Source organism: Nothobranchius furzeri, chromosome 5 (assembly GCF_043380555.1).
Source record: "Nothobranchius furzeri strain GRZ-AD chromosome 5, NfurGRZ-RIMD1, whole genome shotgun sequence".
NCBI classification, from domain to species: Eukaryota; Metazoa; Chordata; class Actinopteri; order Cyprinodontiformes; family Nothobranchiidae; genus Nothobranchius; species Nothobranchius furzeri.
The window spans coordinates 55542069-55557831 of NC_091745.1; the positions used below are offsets into that span (position 1 = coordinate 55542069).

Consider the following 15763-nt stretch of genomic DNA (forward strand, 5'->3'; position numbering starts at 1 on the left):
ACCCCAACATAGCAATAAACATTAGGATGCAGTTGCTTCTGCAAAATGCTTGCCTCACTGCAGGTTTATGCTTCAGGAGGAGCCATTTACTAGGGATGGACAATGTATCAGCATCAATATTGGTATCGGCCGATGTAAGTCATTTTTTAAAATATCGGTATCGGTCCGATAAATAAAACCAGGCCGATATTAACAACCGATATTTTTTCCGTCTTGTTTCCATTTGTTTGCCTGCTTCAGAGGGTGAGGGGGTGATGTGTATTTGTTTAGTCATGTGACAGTGAATGTAATAATCTCAGAAGTGTAAATGTGTGTGGTGTGTGTATGTAATAATGTAAATTCAGCTTTAATGATGATTATTTTATACAAAATCAGCTGATTTTAGAAGCATTAATGTCAGCATATTGATATTGGTCCAAAAATGTCATATCTGTGCATCACTCAATTTTTACTCAACAGTTGTTATTTTATAGACCTACTCTGCAGTTTGGGAGCTCAGGGAGAACTCAGACTGACTAAGTAACTAAAATCACAACGTACCACTGCGTAAGTTACTTTAGCCATATGGAAATAGCTCCTAGGCTAACATGGCCCACGAGCCTCTACTTGACAAATAAAATAACTAACACTACACTTAAATCTCAATTTAGGGACACTTTGCTAGTTTTGAATGTTTTCACTCACTTATGCAGAAAAATACAAGCATTTGAAGAACTGCTAATTTCAAATCTCAGTCCTGTGTGTGTGTGTGTGTGTGTGTGTGTGTGTGTGTGTGTGTGTGTGTGTGTGTGTGTGCGTGCGTGCATGCGTGCGTGTGTGTGTGTGTGTGTGTGTGTGTTACAGCTGTAATTAAACAGATGAATCAGTTTACATGATGAGATTCTGTGGTAAGTGAACAAATAACACTGGATTTTTTCAAGAAGCCCCCAGGGTTCGGTGTCACCAGTTGTAGCGCTTCAATCACACGACATAAAACCGCTTCAGCCCTGACAGCCTGCCACAGGAGGGTTAAAGCATGATTTCATGTTCAAGAGCCTTCTTATCTGGATACGTGAAACGTGTCACCCTTCAAATTTGATGACAATCAAGGCCACATGGCTTCCTCCTTGAACAGATTAAATCCCACATCTGTTACAGCCTGATCCAAAGGTTATATAGAGCCTCCTGGGAGAATGGGAAACAGAGATCTATCACCCAGATGTTAGATGCTCACTTAATTTGCTGTCAAAATTCCTCTGTTTGATTAAACAGACGAGAAGAGTCAGTACAGTAGCAGCTTGGTGAGTTTGTCAGAGGAAACAATAAAACTTGTCTGGGAACATTAGACTTGTTTAAAGCTGGAGTTTGTTGTTTAAAAATTCTAAAGTAACTTTAAAATTTTGATTATCTGACTCTGTTGTTTAAAGTAGGTGACCTTTCTTAATTAATATTTCCCCTAAGTCCCACTCCTGGTCTCTACAGCAAAACCAAACATCTACACAAGCCTAGAGTGTTTTGCATATTCACAAGAAGCAGATGTCAATCAACAAAAATGTGCCCCAGTTCCCAGACTGCACTACGAGGTGATGCACCTAACTCAGCTTAGCACACTAACCTAGCTTGAATGTTAATTCCACCTGCATTGAGTTAATGTAAGACTTTAAACTTTGAGCTAACTGTGGAAGAGTAGGGAGGGGAATGAACAGGGATTCATCTTTTGTGCGTTGAAGCTGAGTGACTAGCGTAGCAATCAACTTTACACTACTCTATTGATTTAGCCTGTTGTAGCTAGTAGGTAGCAGGGGTGTGCTGCCATCAAATGGCGCTTACACATTAGGGTTGGCACGGTCGGTGTTTGGTAGGGTTGGATGGCGTCAGTTCAGTCTCGAACGGGCGGTGTAGTGCTCACATACAAATCTGAGGGACTTCTCGGGGATGCGTAAATACCTGAGTCTGTGGCGGCGTTTAATATGCGCGGGTAAGTCCGTGGTGTCCTCCATAATAAGGTAAACAAAGGGGGGGCGTGAGCTGTGCTGCTTTCGGAGACTCTGAACCACATTATTTTATTAATTTGCTGTGTGTGTCCTCATAATCTTGTGCCACACTGCCTGCTTGCCGGGGCAAGAGCTCCGATGCAGAGGACAGGCACACAGAGAGAAGAAGGAGAAGAAGAAGAAAAAAAGAATGATTTCTATAGCGCCTCTCAAGATAAAAATCACGAGGCGCTTCACAAAAACAAAAAATGTAAAAATATAAAAAAGCATTTAGAAAATGTTTAAAATATATTAAAAATGAGCAAAAATAGACAATTGTGATTTAAAAAAATGTTAAGAAAGAGAGAGAGTGAATAGGAAAGAGGGAAGTCAGTGGATCCTGAGGAAGGTGGAATAGGTGGGGAGAGCAGAATAAAGAGAGAGTGGTGAAGAAGGTCATACAAAAGCCAGCTTGAACAAGTGAGTCTTCAGCTGCTTTTTGAAGGAGTCCACTGATCTCAGGCTCAGGGGGAGAGAGGTCCAGAGTCTGGGGGCCACAGCAGCAAATGATCTGTCACCTTTGGTCTTTAGCCTGGTGCGCTGCACGACCAGTAGGCTTTGGTCACTGGACCTCAGGGACCTGCTGGGGGTGTAGGGACTAAGAAGATCACCAATGTAAGATGGTGCTTGTCCATGTAAGGCCCTATAGACCAGAACCAGGATCTTGAAATGAACCCTGAAGTTGACTGGCAGCCAGTGAAGCTGGAGGAGAAGCGGGGTGATGTGGGTGTGTTTGGAGGACTTGGTCAGAAGCCGAGCACAGGCATTCTGAACCACCTGTAGACGGTTCAGGGAGGTTCTGCTCAGACACGTGAAAAGAGAGTTACAGTAGTCTAAGCGTGAGGAGATGAAGGTGTGGAAAACTGTCTCAAGTTCAGAGCGAGACAGAATGGGACTCAGCTTAGCAATGTTCCTGAGATGGAAGAAGGAAGAGTGAACAAGAGAACTGACATGAGAATCCAGGGTGAGAGCTGGGTCAAAGGTCATGCCAAGATTCCTGACGGAAGGTTTGGTGTGAGAAGCAAGCTGACCAAGAGAGTCTCTGACTTTGGGAACCAGCTTGTCTGTGGCACAGATGAGGATCTCAGTCTAATCGTCATTCAGCTGTAGAAAGCTCCCAGCCATCCAGGCTTTGATAGAGTCTAAGCAGGTGTGTAACAGGTGCAGCTTAGACATCTCATGGGGCTTAAAGGAGATGTACAGTTGGATGTCATCTGCATAAAGATGGTAGGAGATTCCTTTGAAGGAGCTCAGGATGTGCTGAAGAGGAAGCAGATAGAGGAGGAAGAGTAGAGGCTCTGTTCTCTACCCCCGTTCCTACTGAACGGCAGCTCCGTGCTACAGACAGAGAAGTTTACTCAACATCCAACATGAAAATGAATCACGCATGCGGGACCGTAAGAGATAGAGCCGACTCTAATGTATAAGCACCCGGATTCCTGCCTGTTTTAGATGTCATGTTTCCCTGCTTGAACTCCGCAGATTTAATTAACCCTCCTGCATTTTTATGGGGTCAGATGGGCCCCAGGCGCTTCTTCATTTATTTATTTATTTTTTTTTTTCGGAGCGCACCACTTCACTCTTGCCAAAGGATAAACTGTTTAACCACCCCTTATCCTGGCGGGGTCACTTGATAGGACAGTGGATGGGTTAAAATGAGCCCCCGCAGAACCCGAAGAAGATTGTGGAGATCATCAGCAGTTAGAATCAGGTGTGTCGGAGTAGGAACTTATCGAAAACATACAGCCACAGTGACCCTCTGTTAGTGCTTCAAGGCTGTGTGTGTGTGTGTGTGTGTGTGTGTGTGTGTGTGTGTGTGTGTGTGTGTGTGTGTGTGTGTGTGTGTGTGTGTGTGTGTGTGTGTGTGTGTGTGTGTGTGTGTGTGTGTGTGTGTAGTGTGCAGTGTGCAGTGTGTGCAGTGTGAGGTGTGGTTTTCAGCTCCTTAAAAAATGAGGTGTGACGGGCTGGGGAGCTAAAGCATGTTCAAATTTCAAAATCTTCTCCTCCAATCCTTGATGATGTCATGCTACAAAGCACAGCTTTAAGCATCATCCAGAGAATCAGCTTGTGTTTGTACCTTGAGTTAGAGCCTGCTGGTCAAACGCAGGCTGAGGAAGTGCTGGTGTCTCAAACTGGCCGATATTTTGAGGCAAAGCATGCTGGGTAGTCACGTACGAGTCTGTCAGTACAAAAAACAAGAAAAGAAGCAGAACAGGACACTCTAGATTACTCATTTGAGGATCTCTTCATTTTTTAAATTTTAAACAAATTCAGTAAACACCTCTCTGATAAAAATAAATACCCTTTTTAATTGCTTTTGTTGATTTGCGTGCAATGTTTTGAGTTTGTTAAAGGTCAGATATTTGTGAACTTTTCACTTCAGCTGTAAAAGTGAGAAATATTCACAGAAAGCTCAAAATGCAAACTCAGTCTGCTTTCAGAGAACATTAAGTTTATTTAACCATTTACCTTAAGCAGCACAGACCCTCTGTTCACCAACTGAGATGGTCCATTTAGGACTTGAGCAATGTCTGAGTTTGAGACTAACTCCGGTTTCACACGGCAAGCATCAGTGGAACAGAACAGCAGCGAAGCGGCACCGCTTCAAATAGAATCCAATTATAGTCTATGGAGTGTTTCAAACCAGCCGCTGCAGAAGCGGCATGCCACGCCGCACCGCTGAAGATAGGATTGAGTTCTATTTTTTCCGCAAGCCGCTTCTGGGACACTTCAATTTCCGCAGTTCACATTGTGCGAGACAAGAAACCACATGGTTTCAGTGTAGAATCCCCGGTTATTTTCAAAATAAAATGCAACGTTGTGATGTTATATATAACTTACGTCAGTACATGTGACCGAACGGCTTTGTTTACCACCAGTTTCTTTCGAGACGTGCAACGGTGTGATCCCTCGAGGGGGTTGCGATCTCTCGATGAGGAAGGTGTCGGAAGTCTCGAGGGATTTTAGAATCTCGTGCTTAAAACGAGGCGCAGCGAGGAAGCCGTGCCGCGGCCAAGACTCTCCCGGTGTGAAAAGGACCGCTTTGAAGTTCGCGAGTGAGCCGCTCCACTGCTGTTCCGTTCCACTGACACTTGCAGTGTGAAACCGGGGTAAGGTGGTCTAACTTCTGAAGCATCTGGAGGAAAACATATCAAATTCAATATTTATAGATTTAGTTAGGTGAGACCTGGTCTAACTCTTCACAAATAGCAATGAGAAACATGAAAATATGACATTCAGGTTCAGCCCACTAACTAGTTTCTGTAGGCCTCATTACTGACCTTTCTGTCTGTGTGAGTCAATATCTAACTCCCTAGGTTTTATTTTGATAGCTTAAATCGAAGAGATACGGCCCTGGATAATAGTTGGAGATGGGGTTCTTGCCCTCCAGCTTGTCTGGACGTTACCCAGATGTAAACAATAACAAGGAATGGGTCTATTGAATGTAAAGAATCTTTGCCCAAATTAAACCTTTGAAGGTCCTATAGAGCTCCGGGAGTTGACGTCACTTCTCCCGGCATGCAACAGTTCAAATCGAAACGGCGCCATCTTGGCAGGTATAAGCTGGCAGCTGGACTATTTGTTATTGTCAGAAAACTCAATCAGACAGGAAATATGGTAGATTCCTGTTGTGCCCCAGGACGCAGAACAGACGCGGACGACATAAGGAATGAGCCATCTACAGGATTCCCCAAGATCCGGAGCGCCGCAAACGTTGGATCATTGTAATAAAACGCGCTAGTGACCGGGCTAAAATGAAACTGTGGGATCCCGAGAATAAAGGTTTTTGCTTATGCAGCGACCGCTACATATCAGATACTTAAACCAACGTTTCCTCTACTGTGTATGGTATTTATTTTAAATGCTTTTATTACGATTCTTAGCGGGCTTCCTAAACTTATTTTGGCGTGGCTTTTTCCGTCTTATTACTCATAGCAACAAGTAAACATCACGTAAAACGTTGCCTCGTGATTTCTGCGTGCTGCCGTTTACGTGTTTTATGATCACAGCAATTAACCGGCTAAAGCCTGATTTATGCTTCTCCGTCTGCGTCAGTGCGGAGAAACGCAATGCCATTATCCGTCCTTGCAAGTACGTACGGAGTCGAGCCCACTTTTTTAAACATCCGTCGAACAAAACGGATTACGCTAGCTTGTGATTGGTCAGGACGCCGCTGTTGTTTACAGCGCCACCATTGCAAAGAGAGCCGAGGATAACTAGCGGCAGACACGGAGAAGCTTGAAGAATATCTCGCGAAAAAACTCTAAAAATATGAACGTTTCATCCTCCCGTGACTGGAGGAGTGAAAAGATGCGCAGAAAGCGTTTTATTTGTGGACGGAAATGACAGGAAATGTGGGTTTAGAGGTGGGGAGCGCATGAAGCGGTGGGAGAATGAGAGACAAATATGTCTGTGTTAAAAGTCTCTTATATACACAAAAAACACAATATAAACACACTATCTTGGACCGATACATGACAGGATACCACAGAACAGCGCTACGCCCTCTGTTGTGAATTATTATAAGAGCATGGGGGGGGGGGGGGTTTATTAATGCTAGTAACAAATGGAAATGACTATTATGTTAGTTCATGGAAATGTTGAATTTGAATGTTCACCAAGGACATATTATTTAATTTGATTATTTAGTGTAATGAGACAGTATTTCTGATTTGAAATTAGTTAAGAGGCTCAGTATTGTTTAATCTTTAAAACTTCATTACCCATGAGACTTAGCGTGTTCCCAGAAGGCTTAACAAAAAACCAGGAAGTGAAAAAAAAAACTGGCGCTAAGAGCAGACATGTGATTTTCCTGTAAGGTGTTCTAATTCACTAAAGTTCGAGTTCAGCAAGACAAAGTCTCGTCTCATTCTTTATTTTGAAGAAGCTCGGTTGAGCTACAATATTTTTGGTGCCGAAACACGGGATAAAGATGACTGAAGGTGAAGATAGAGACCTCGAAGGGAGACTGGATACAGGAGGACGCATTGAAAAGGTGAAACGTAAACGACGGACAATTCGGAGTTCCACAACGAGACTATTAAACCAGATCGATGCGGAAATGTTAAAGGATGATCCGGATTTAAGCCGTATGCGGGACATGCTGGCAGTTTTAACAGCAAAAGAGGACAGCCTACAAGAGCTGGATCGTGAGTTGGAGGAATCCACTTCACTGGAGGATATGGAGGCAGAAGTTGAACTCTCGGAGGAGTATAAGGATCGCATTATCGGAACGAAAACCCGAGTACACCGCATTCTGAGGGCACGGGAACCCGTGAGTAATGACAATCGGCCGCCGTTTCGTGTGAGTGACGTCAGTGCAAATTCCGCTGTGTCCCAGCAGAGCAACCCTTCAGTTAAACTGCCTAAGCTAGTGATAGAGAAGTTTAATGGTGATGTAAGCCTATGGCAAGAGTTTTGGAGCCAATATGAGACGGCTATTCATAGTAACCTCACCCTTTGTAAAAGAGAGAAATTCACATATCTGAAAACGTATCTCACCAGCTCGGCAGCGAAGGCAGTAGCAGGCCTCACTTTAACAGATGCTAATTATGACGCAGCCATTGACATACTCCAAACCAGATTTGGAAGGAAAGACCTCATAGTAAATGCCCACATGTCTAAGCTTTTGAACCTCACCCCGGTAAGAAGATCCTCTGATGTGACGGCATTACGACATCTTTATGATGAATGTGAAATTCAGATAAGGAGCCTAGAATCAATGGGGGTGGTATCAGACAGTTATGGAAGCATGTTATGCCCCATACTTCTCCAGATGATACCAGAGGATATGGCTCTAGAATACAGCCGCCAAAAGGGAGGAGAGGATGAATGGAAGGTGCCTGATGTGCTTAAGTTCCTCCAAAAAGAGGTTCAAAGCAGAGAAAGAGCCTTACAAATGACAAAATCATATAATCAAAGAGAGAGCCAGCCGTCTCAGCGAACTAGCCACAAACCAAGTTTTGGGAATGACATGAAACTAAAAAAAACAAATGTTACATCTGCAGCTGCACTGCATACAGCTAGCCTGAAGACACACAACTGTCTATTTTGTGATAGTGGCGACCACAAATCTGAAAAATGTCCAGATACAGATATTGCTGCACGCAAGGAGAAGCTGAAGAAGATGGGCAGGTGTTTTTTATGTTTGGGTCCAAAACATATAGCCAGATTCTGCCGAGTAAAGGGAATATCATGTGCATCCTGCAGCGGAAGGCATCATATTGCTGTTTGTGAAGGAAATAATGCCTCAATACCAGCAACACCTGAAAATACAGACACTGTCATTTCATCAGTCATTCCCCAAGTGGATGAAAGGAAACCTAACAGTGAGAACACCGTGTTGCTACAAACTGCCAAAGCATGGGTGTCTGGTCCTGCAGGTCGAAAATTAGTGCGCTGTTTGCTGGATGGAGGAAGCCAGGGAAGCTTTGTGCATGAGAATGTGGTGAAGGTCCTAAAATTGCCTGTAGTTGGTCAAGGCACGTTTAATCTCCACACCTTCGGCTCCACAGTTCCAGTGACTGCGAAACGCAATATAGTGAAACTCTGTCTGGAGAACATTTGGAATAAAGAACAAAGCATTGAAATAGAAGCAGTAGTAACTCCACAAATATGTACAGCTGTAATGCAAGTTCCTGGTGATCAGATACAGAAGGAAATGAAGAGAAGATGTCTGCCGCTTGCAGATTCACCTGGAGATGACAAACCTGAACTTTCTGTGCTGATTGGCTCAGACTATTACTGGCAAATAGTCACCGGCCGAGTAGAAAGACTAACAGAGAGTCTGGTCGCATTAGAGAGTACCTTTGGATGGACGGTACAAGGTCCTGTGTCACTCTCCAGAATGACGGAAACAAGCTGCATGCACATACAGCTCACCGAAACTGCTCCACTTGACAAACAGTTGCATGCGTTTTGGGAACTTGAGTCACTTGGCATCACTGATGGAAAGACTGAATGCCTGGAGGATGAAGAAGCTCTACAGCGTTTTGATCAAACAACCATCTACAAAGATGGGCGTTATGAAGTGGAGTTGCCATGGCGACAAGAACATCCTCCTCTTCAGAACAATTATCGCCTAGCAAAGAAAAGATTGGAGGGATTGAAAAGAAAATTCAAAGGAGATGTAACTCTCTACAGCAGATATAATGATGTGATACAGGACTACTTAAAGGAAGGAATGGCTGAAGAGGTCACACAAGACGATGTAGCATCACCAGACAGCCACATGTATTATTTACCTCATCATGCCGTATTGAGAGAGGATAAAGCAACAACAAAATTGCGTGTTGTGTTCGATGCTTCATCTCATGAACAAGAAAGTCCCTCACTTAACGACTGTCTTCTGACGGGACCCAATCTAAACCCAGACTTACTAAGTGTGCTGATAAGATTCAGACTGCACAAGGTTGCATTTATGGCAGATATCAAGAAGGCCTTCCTACAAGTATCACTCAAAGAAACAGACAGGGATGCAGTGAGATTTCTGTGGTTCAACAGCCCCCCGACTGAAGAAAGGGATGAAAAACCACGTGTGTTAAGAATGACACGAGTCATATTTGGCGCCTCCCCAAGTCCGTTCTTGCTGGCAGCTACTATAAGGAAACATCTTAAACAGTTTGAGCCAGATTACCCGGAGGTGGTGGAAATCATTAGAGCCTCGCTCTACGTGGATGATTTCATTGCAAGTGTACAAGATGTCTCAGAGGCACATGCATTGGCACTGACGGTGAAGAATATTATGACAGCTGCTGGAATGGAGCTTTGTAAATGGATGACAAACTCTCCAGAGCTAAAGGAAAAATGGCAAGAGAGTCAAATGCACTGTGCTGTTGAGCATGAAGTTCACGGATCAGTATTGAAGGTTTTAGGTTTAATATGGAGACCAGCCACAGATGACTTTGTGTTTGACCCCAAAGGCTTGCTCCTGATCCTAAAGCAAAGGGAGAACACAAAAAGGAGCGTCCTACAGTCAGCCGCTCGATTATATGATCCGCTAGGATTTTTGACCCCCTTTACCGTCAGAGTAAAGTGTCTGTTCCAGGAAATGTGGGAGAGAGGGCTGAGTTGGGATGAGGAACTGCCACCAGATCTTGCGCAGAAATGGCAGCAGTGGTGCTCGGAGCTTCCTCAGCTACATCAGCTGTCCATCTCAAGGTGGTATAACACAAACGTTCTGCCCAAGAACAGTCACACTTTAAGACTGCATGTGTTTTGTGACTCGAGCGAGAGGGCTTACAGCGCAGTTGCATATTTGCAAGGAAAAACTGATGAGGGAGAAGTGACAACGAGCCTGGTTGCATCAAAGTCCAGAGTGGCTCCACTGAAAAAAATGACATTACCACGCCTAGAGCTGATGGGCGCAGTGATCGGAGCTAGACTAGGAAACACTCTAATGAAATCACTTCACCTGGACCAGTTCCAGCTCAGGATGTGGACAGACTCAATGATAGCACTGCACTGGATACGCAGCTCTGCTCAAAAATGGAAACCCTTTGTGGCAAACAGGGTCATGGAAATTCAATCTCTGACTGATCCGAGGTCCTGGTTTCACTGCCAAGGAAAGATGAACCCAGCCGATCTTCCCACCAGAGGACTTAGCATAAAGGAGCTAAGGCAGAGCACCTTATGGTGGGATGGACCTCAGTTTCTGACGTTCCAGAATCAACCAGAAAGGAGTATGGAGCAAGTCTTGGATCAGGAAGTGAACTCTGAGCTCAAACCTAAACATCAAATCGCTGTGCAGCTCATTAGTCAGGATATACAGCAGTTTGCACCGGTGTTCCGCCTAGAGGACTACAGTAATCTGAAAACGGTGTTCCGGGTGACAGCCTGGATAAGGAGATTCATAACCAACACACGTAGTAACCCCAAACTTCGTGGAGAGCTGACAGCAGAAGAGCTGCAAGGCGCAGAAAACTACTGGATCAAGATAACTCAGAAACAGAGCTTCAGTCAGGAAATACACCTTCTCAAGGCTGGGAAAGACATTAACACTGACTCCAAAATACGAGATCTGAAGCCATTTCTGGATAAAAATGACCTGCTCAGTGTAGGAGGCAGGCTGCAACATTCTGATCTTACCTACCAAGAGAAGCATCCATGGATTTTACCCAATGACCACAAATACACAGAGATGCTGGTTCGATATCAACATGACAAGATGATGCATGCCGGAGTGAGAGACACGTTGATACAAGTCAGGGAGAGATATTGGGTTCTGAGATCAAGACAAGTAGTACGCCGAGTGGTATCAGGATGCACGCTTTGTAAAAAATTCAAAGCAAAGGCGGGAAGACAGGCCACTGCTCCACTCCCAAGAGAAAGGATAACTGAGTCACCACCATTTGAGATCACTGGGGTGGACTTTGCTGGACCACTCTATGTGAAACAACAGTCTTCCATGACAAAGGCTTATATAGCTTTGTTTACCTGTGCGGTAACAAGAGCAGTTCATCTGGAGCTTGTGACTGATCAGTCCACGGAAAACTTTCTGCTAGCTCTAAAGCGATTTATCTCAAGAAGGGGATTGTGCAAGGTGATCTACTCTGATAATGCCAAAACATTCAAAAGAGCTGATCAAGATCTGAAGGAGCTGTGGAAAGGCATCAAGGACCCTCAGCTACAAGAGTTCTTTTCAGAAAAGGGCATCTCTTGGAGATTCATAGCAGAAAGAGCAGCCTGGTGGGGTGGATTCTGGGAGCGTCTTGTGCGCTCAGTCAAAACCATCCTGAGGAAAGTCCTAGGAAGAGCCAAGCTTAAATTTGAAGAGATGTGCACTGTTCTGACTGAGGTTGAAGCTGTTATAAACTCTCGACCTCTCACTTACGTGCACAGTGACGTCAATGAGCCACAGCCCTTGACACCTGCTCACTTCCTGGTGGGTAAGAGACTCACCTGTCTACCGCCCAATTCATTTCCAGCTGATGCTCTTCGTCCTACAGCCAACAAGGAGGAAATGACACGGAGATGGAGATACAGACAGAGACTGATGACAACATTCTGGAACAGCTGGCGACGAGAATACCTGTTGGACTTAAAGTCAGCCCATCGCTGTGAGACACCAAAACCCTCCATACCAAAGGTGGGGGATGTGGTGCTCATAGGTGAGGACAACGTACCCCGACAGTGCTGGAAACTTGGAAGAGTTGAGGAACTGTTCCCTGGCCGTGACGGGTCTGTGCGTTCATGCTTGGTCCGCACCAGCACTGGGGCTGTCTTGAGAAGACCTGTTCAACTGTTGTATCTTTTGGAACTTTAGATGAACTACAGTTCATCGGCGGGGAGAATGTTGTGAATTATTATAAGAGCATGGGGGGGGGGGGTTTATTAATGCTAGTAACAAATGGAAATGACTATTATGTTAGTTCATGGAAATGTTGAATTTGAATGTTCACCAAGGACATATTATTTAATTTGATTATTTAGTGTAATGAGACAGTATTTCTGATTTGAAATTAGTTAAGAGGCTCAGTATTGTTTAATCTTTAAAACTTCATTACCCATGAGACTTAGCGTGTTCCCAGAAGGCTTAACAAAAAACCAGGAAGTGAAAAAAAAAACTGGCGCTAAGAGCAGACATGTGATTTTCCTGTAAGGTGTTCTAATTCACTAAAGTTCGAGTTCAGCAAGACAAAGTCTCGTCTCATTCTTTATTTTGAAGAAGCTCGGTTGAGCTACAATACCCTCTGTGGTCCTGCCGGGCAATTGCTTTGCAACACTCTCCAGGAGACGGAGAAGTAAAAGAGCAAAACGCTTCCGTCAATCCGTGAGTGTCTGTCCCTTGCGGAGCTGACGGAGAAGCATAAACCAGGCTTAAGCTGTATTTCATTTTTAAGCAATGGTTGATCAATTGCCAGATCACACATAAAAAGCACTTTGGATTGCTATCATCAGTCTCACCGAGACAGATCTCAGACAGATCCTGAGACGCTCCTGCCTGACATATTTATTTAATTCACGGAAAACAATCAAACTAGTGATTTCTCTTGGCGTTCAGTTTATACATTCAAACAGCACAGCACTCTATTTAAACTACTTACGTGTAAATCTATGTTATTTGTCCATCCATCCATTTTCATCCGCGTATCCGGAGTTGGGTTGCGGGAGCAGTAGCGTCAAGAGGTCCAGACTTCCCTCTCCCCAGCCACCTGAGCCAGCTCCTCCGGGTAAATCCCAAGGGGTTCCCCGGCCAGGTCCGGTAAGAAGTCCGCTCCAACAGCTTCTGGCGTCGGTGCGGGCATGTAGCGTCGAGAGGCCCAGACTTCCCTCTCCCCAGCCACTTGGGCCAGCTCCTCCGGGGGAATCCCAAGGGGTTCCCCGGCTAGGTCCAGTAAGAAGTCCGCTCCGACAGCTTCTGGCGTTTTTAAAATGTATCCCAGGGGCACGGTAAGGGTTGGAGATGTTTAGTCTATTTAATTTCTGTCTATATAAAACGATTTCTTCGGTTTTAAAGTGTGAAGTAAACTCCGACGAAGTAAAATCCAAGCCGATCCCGTTCACGTTCATGGTTAGATCCGTGTTTGTTTAGCTTCTTTTACCTGCCAATATGGCGTCTACTAACTGAGAGTCACGTGGGGTCCGGAGCTCTATATCATGCAAAATCCGTTTCTTGAAGCTCTTGACCATGTTTTATTGCTATTTCCTCAGGAAAAAACAAACTCAAAGCATGTGATGGCTTGACGCATGTATCCTCCTGTCTCAAGTTGCTTCTCTCTCCAGCTCTGGTAAATTCTGCTAAGCTATCGCAGAAGCCTGGGTGGGGTGTTGTTACGTTGTCAATGCCCCACCCCTCCTAGCTAGGTGTCACACTCTGTCCTGTCTCCCCATTCTGTTCAGTCCTGTGTCCTTGTTAATTGCTCCCACCTGCCTCCCAACTCCTCCTGTATTTAAACCCTCTCAGTTCTGTGTGTCTTGTCAGTTCATTGTTTCGTTGTCCTACGTGTCTCATTAAATCCTTATTCAATGTTCTCGTCTGCCTGCCTGCCTTCTTCACCCGCATTTGGATCCTCACCTCCGCTCCACTCACCGGCACGTTCGTGATACTAGGTAATCTCGAGTCCAACTCCCTCCTCCTCTGGACTGTAAACACCCCAACAACCCATCTCTCTATGTAGCCAGCAGGGTTTTAATCTCCACACTTATAAAAAGTGATTCTTATTCAGTCTGCACTTTAAATAATAACTAGAACACAAACAGATTTTTGTCAGCGAGAGGAACTAGATCCTTGTCCAGTCTCACTCGGCTCTCATAAACCAAGCCAGAATTTAACAGCTTGTTAAACCATCACCAGTATCGGAGAGGGTTTTCAAACTGATTATTTCTTCAAACTGACGCCATTCCAACATTACAACCACCTGATGGATAGACCAAAGTGGAGTCCAACCAAAATGCTAACCGCTAGCTGAATAGTAATAAAGTTTGGTAGGTGAGCATCAGACACTGACCAGGACAATACTCAAGGCCAGAAAACTGCAACCTTCTCAGCTGCTTCTTCTACATTCGAGTGGCGCGCGTGTGCGTGTGTGTGTGTGTGTTAGAAGTTCGACCCTTTGAAGGAGAATTCTTCGAGAGGGGGAGGGGGCCCTCGGAAATTACTGAGTGAGACATGTCAGCATGAATCTGCGGTTTCCGGGTCTGCAGCTGTGTACTATTGTGGAATTTCCAAGGGACGAGGCAGGATTTGGTCAAATCCAAGTGTCTTATTTCCACGCTGAAGTAATGGCTCATAAAAATAAGTTATATTTCATAAAAAAACAAAAACTCAATAGTGCCAACTGTAATATTTTATCATATATTGTGCCCATTGTTACTCTGGGGGGTGTAGAATAGCACGATACACACCCTTTTAAGGAAAATATCAGAATCTGCAACCTGTGACTCTTTGGACCTTCAACAGTGACTCGTAATAACTCTGACTAAAATGATTCAATTAAATAGATAAAATAAACAGTGCAGCCTTAAGCAGCTATTCGTTTTTTTTCATGGCCTAACTGTATTGAATTTACACAACAGAATCACACTAACAATAACAGACATATATTTAAATAAATAAATATAAATAAATAAATATATTTAAATATATTTTTATATATATTTATATATTTCTACATAATTTTCTAAACATTCCATGGAAAAATAATCCATACTTCTTTTTGCAAACCATGTTTCTCTTATTTATTTTAAAACCTAATAATAGGGACACAACTGTGTTTTTTAAATGACAAGAAATCTTTTATAGATGTTTGAAGAGCGAAAAAACTCACTTTAATTTCAGAAAAAGTCAGAATGCCGACTTTAATCTCAATATTGTTCTCAGAAAACTGAGGGGAAATAAGTGTTTTTCACCTGCCCTAATCCTCTTCTGTTGATAATGAAGAGTGACTTTTTAAAAGCTTCTGCTGCAACGGCTTCAGCTCTAAACCTGTGGACTCAGGGGGAAAATGGTTCTTTGGGTTGCTTGGTTGCAGACCCCTTTTTATTCTTAGAGCGTTTCTCTCTAACCTTCTCCTTGAACGAGTGGTTGGTCGTTCAACGAGCCCTCCAGAGTCACTTGATGGCCTCCACTCACAACTTCTGTCTGGCCCAGCTCCAGCATGCTCTGCTGATCTGCGGTGGTATTAGAGGCCTGCTGCAGGGACTCTGTCTCCATTTCTGCTGGCATGTCATGGGTCACGGCACCGTTTCCCAGTGGGTCCTCACTCGTCTGTGAATGCATCTGCTGGGCCAGTTCGTACCTGGTGTGACGA

At 44.3% G+C, this 15763-nt stretch overlaps 1 protein-coding gene across 3 annotated transcripts in view; it reads right to left on the minus strand.

Annotated features, from left to right (window-relative positions):
* The window catches only part of LOC107378938 (zinc finger protein 236), a 109431-nt gene that overhangs the window by 62050 nt on the left and 31618 nt on the right, over positions 1-15763 (minus strand). For all 3 annotated transcript variants that reach the window (XM_070550928.1, XM_054740632.2, XM_054740633.2), the window contains exons 14-15: positions 15519-15751; positions 4090-4191 (exon numbers count right to left, since the gene is read on the minus strand). In XM_070550928.1, coding sequence (XP_070407029.1) covers positions 4090-4191; positions 15519-15751 — 335 coding nt within the window. The remainder of the gene's footprint in view (positions 1-4089; positions 4192-15518; positions 15752-15763) is intronic.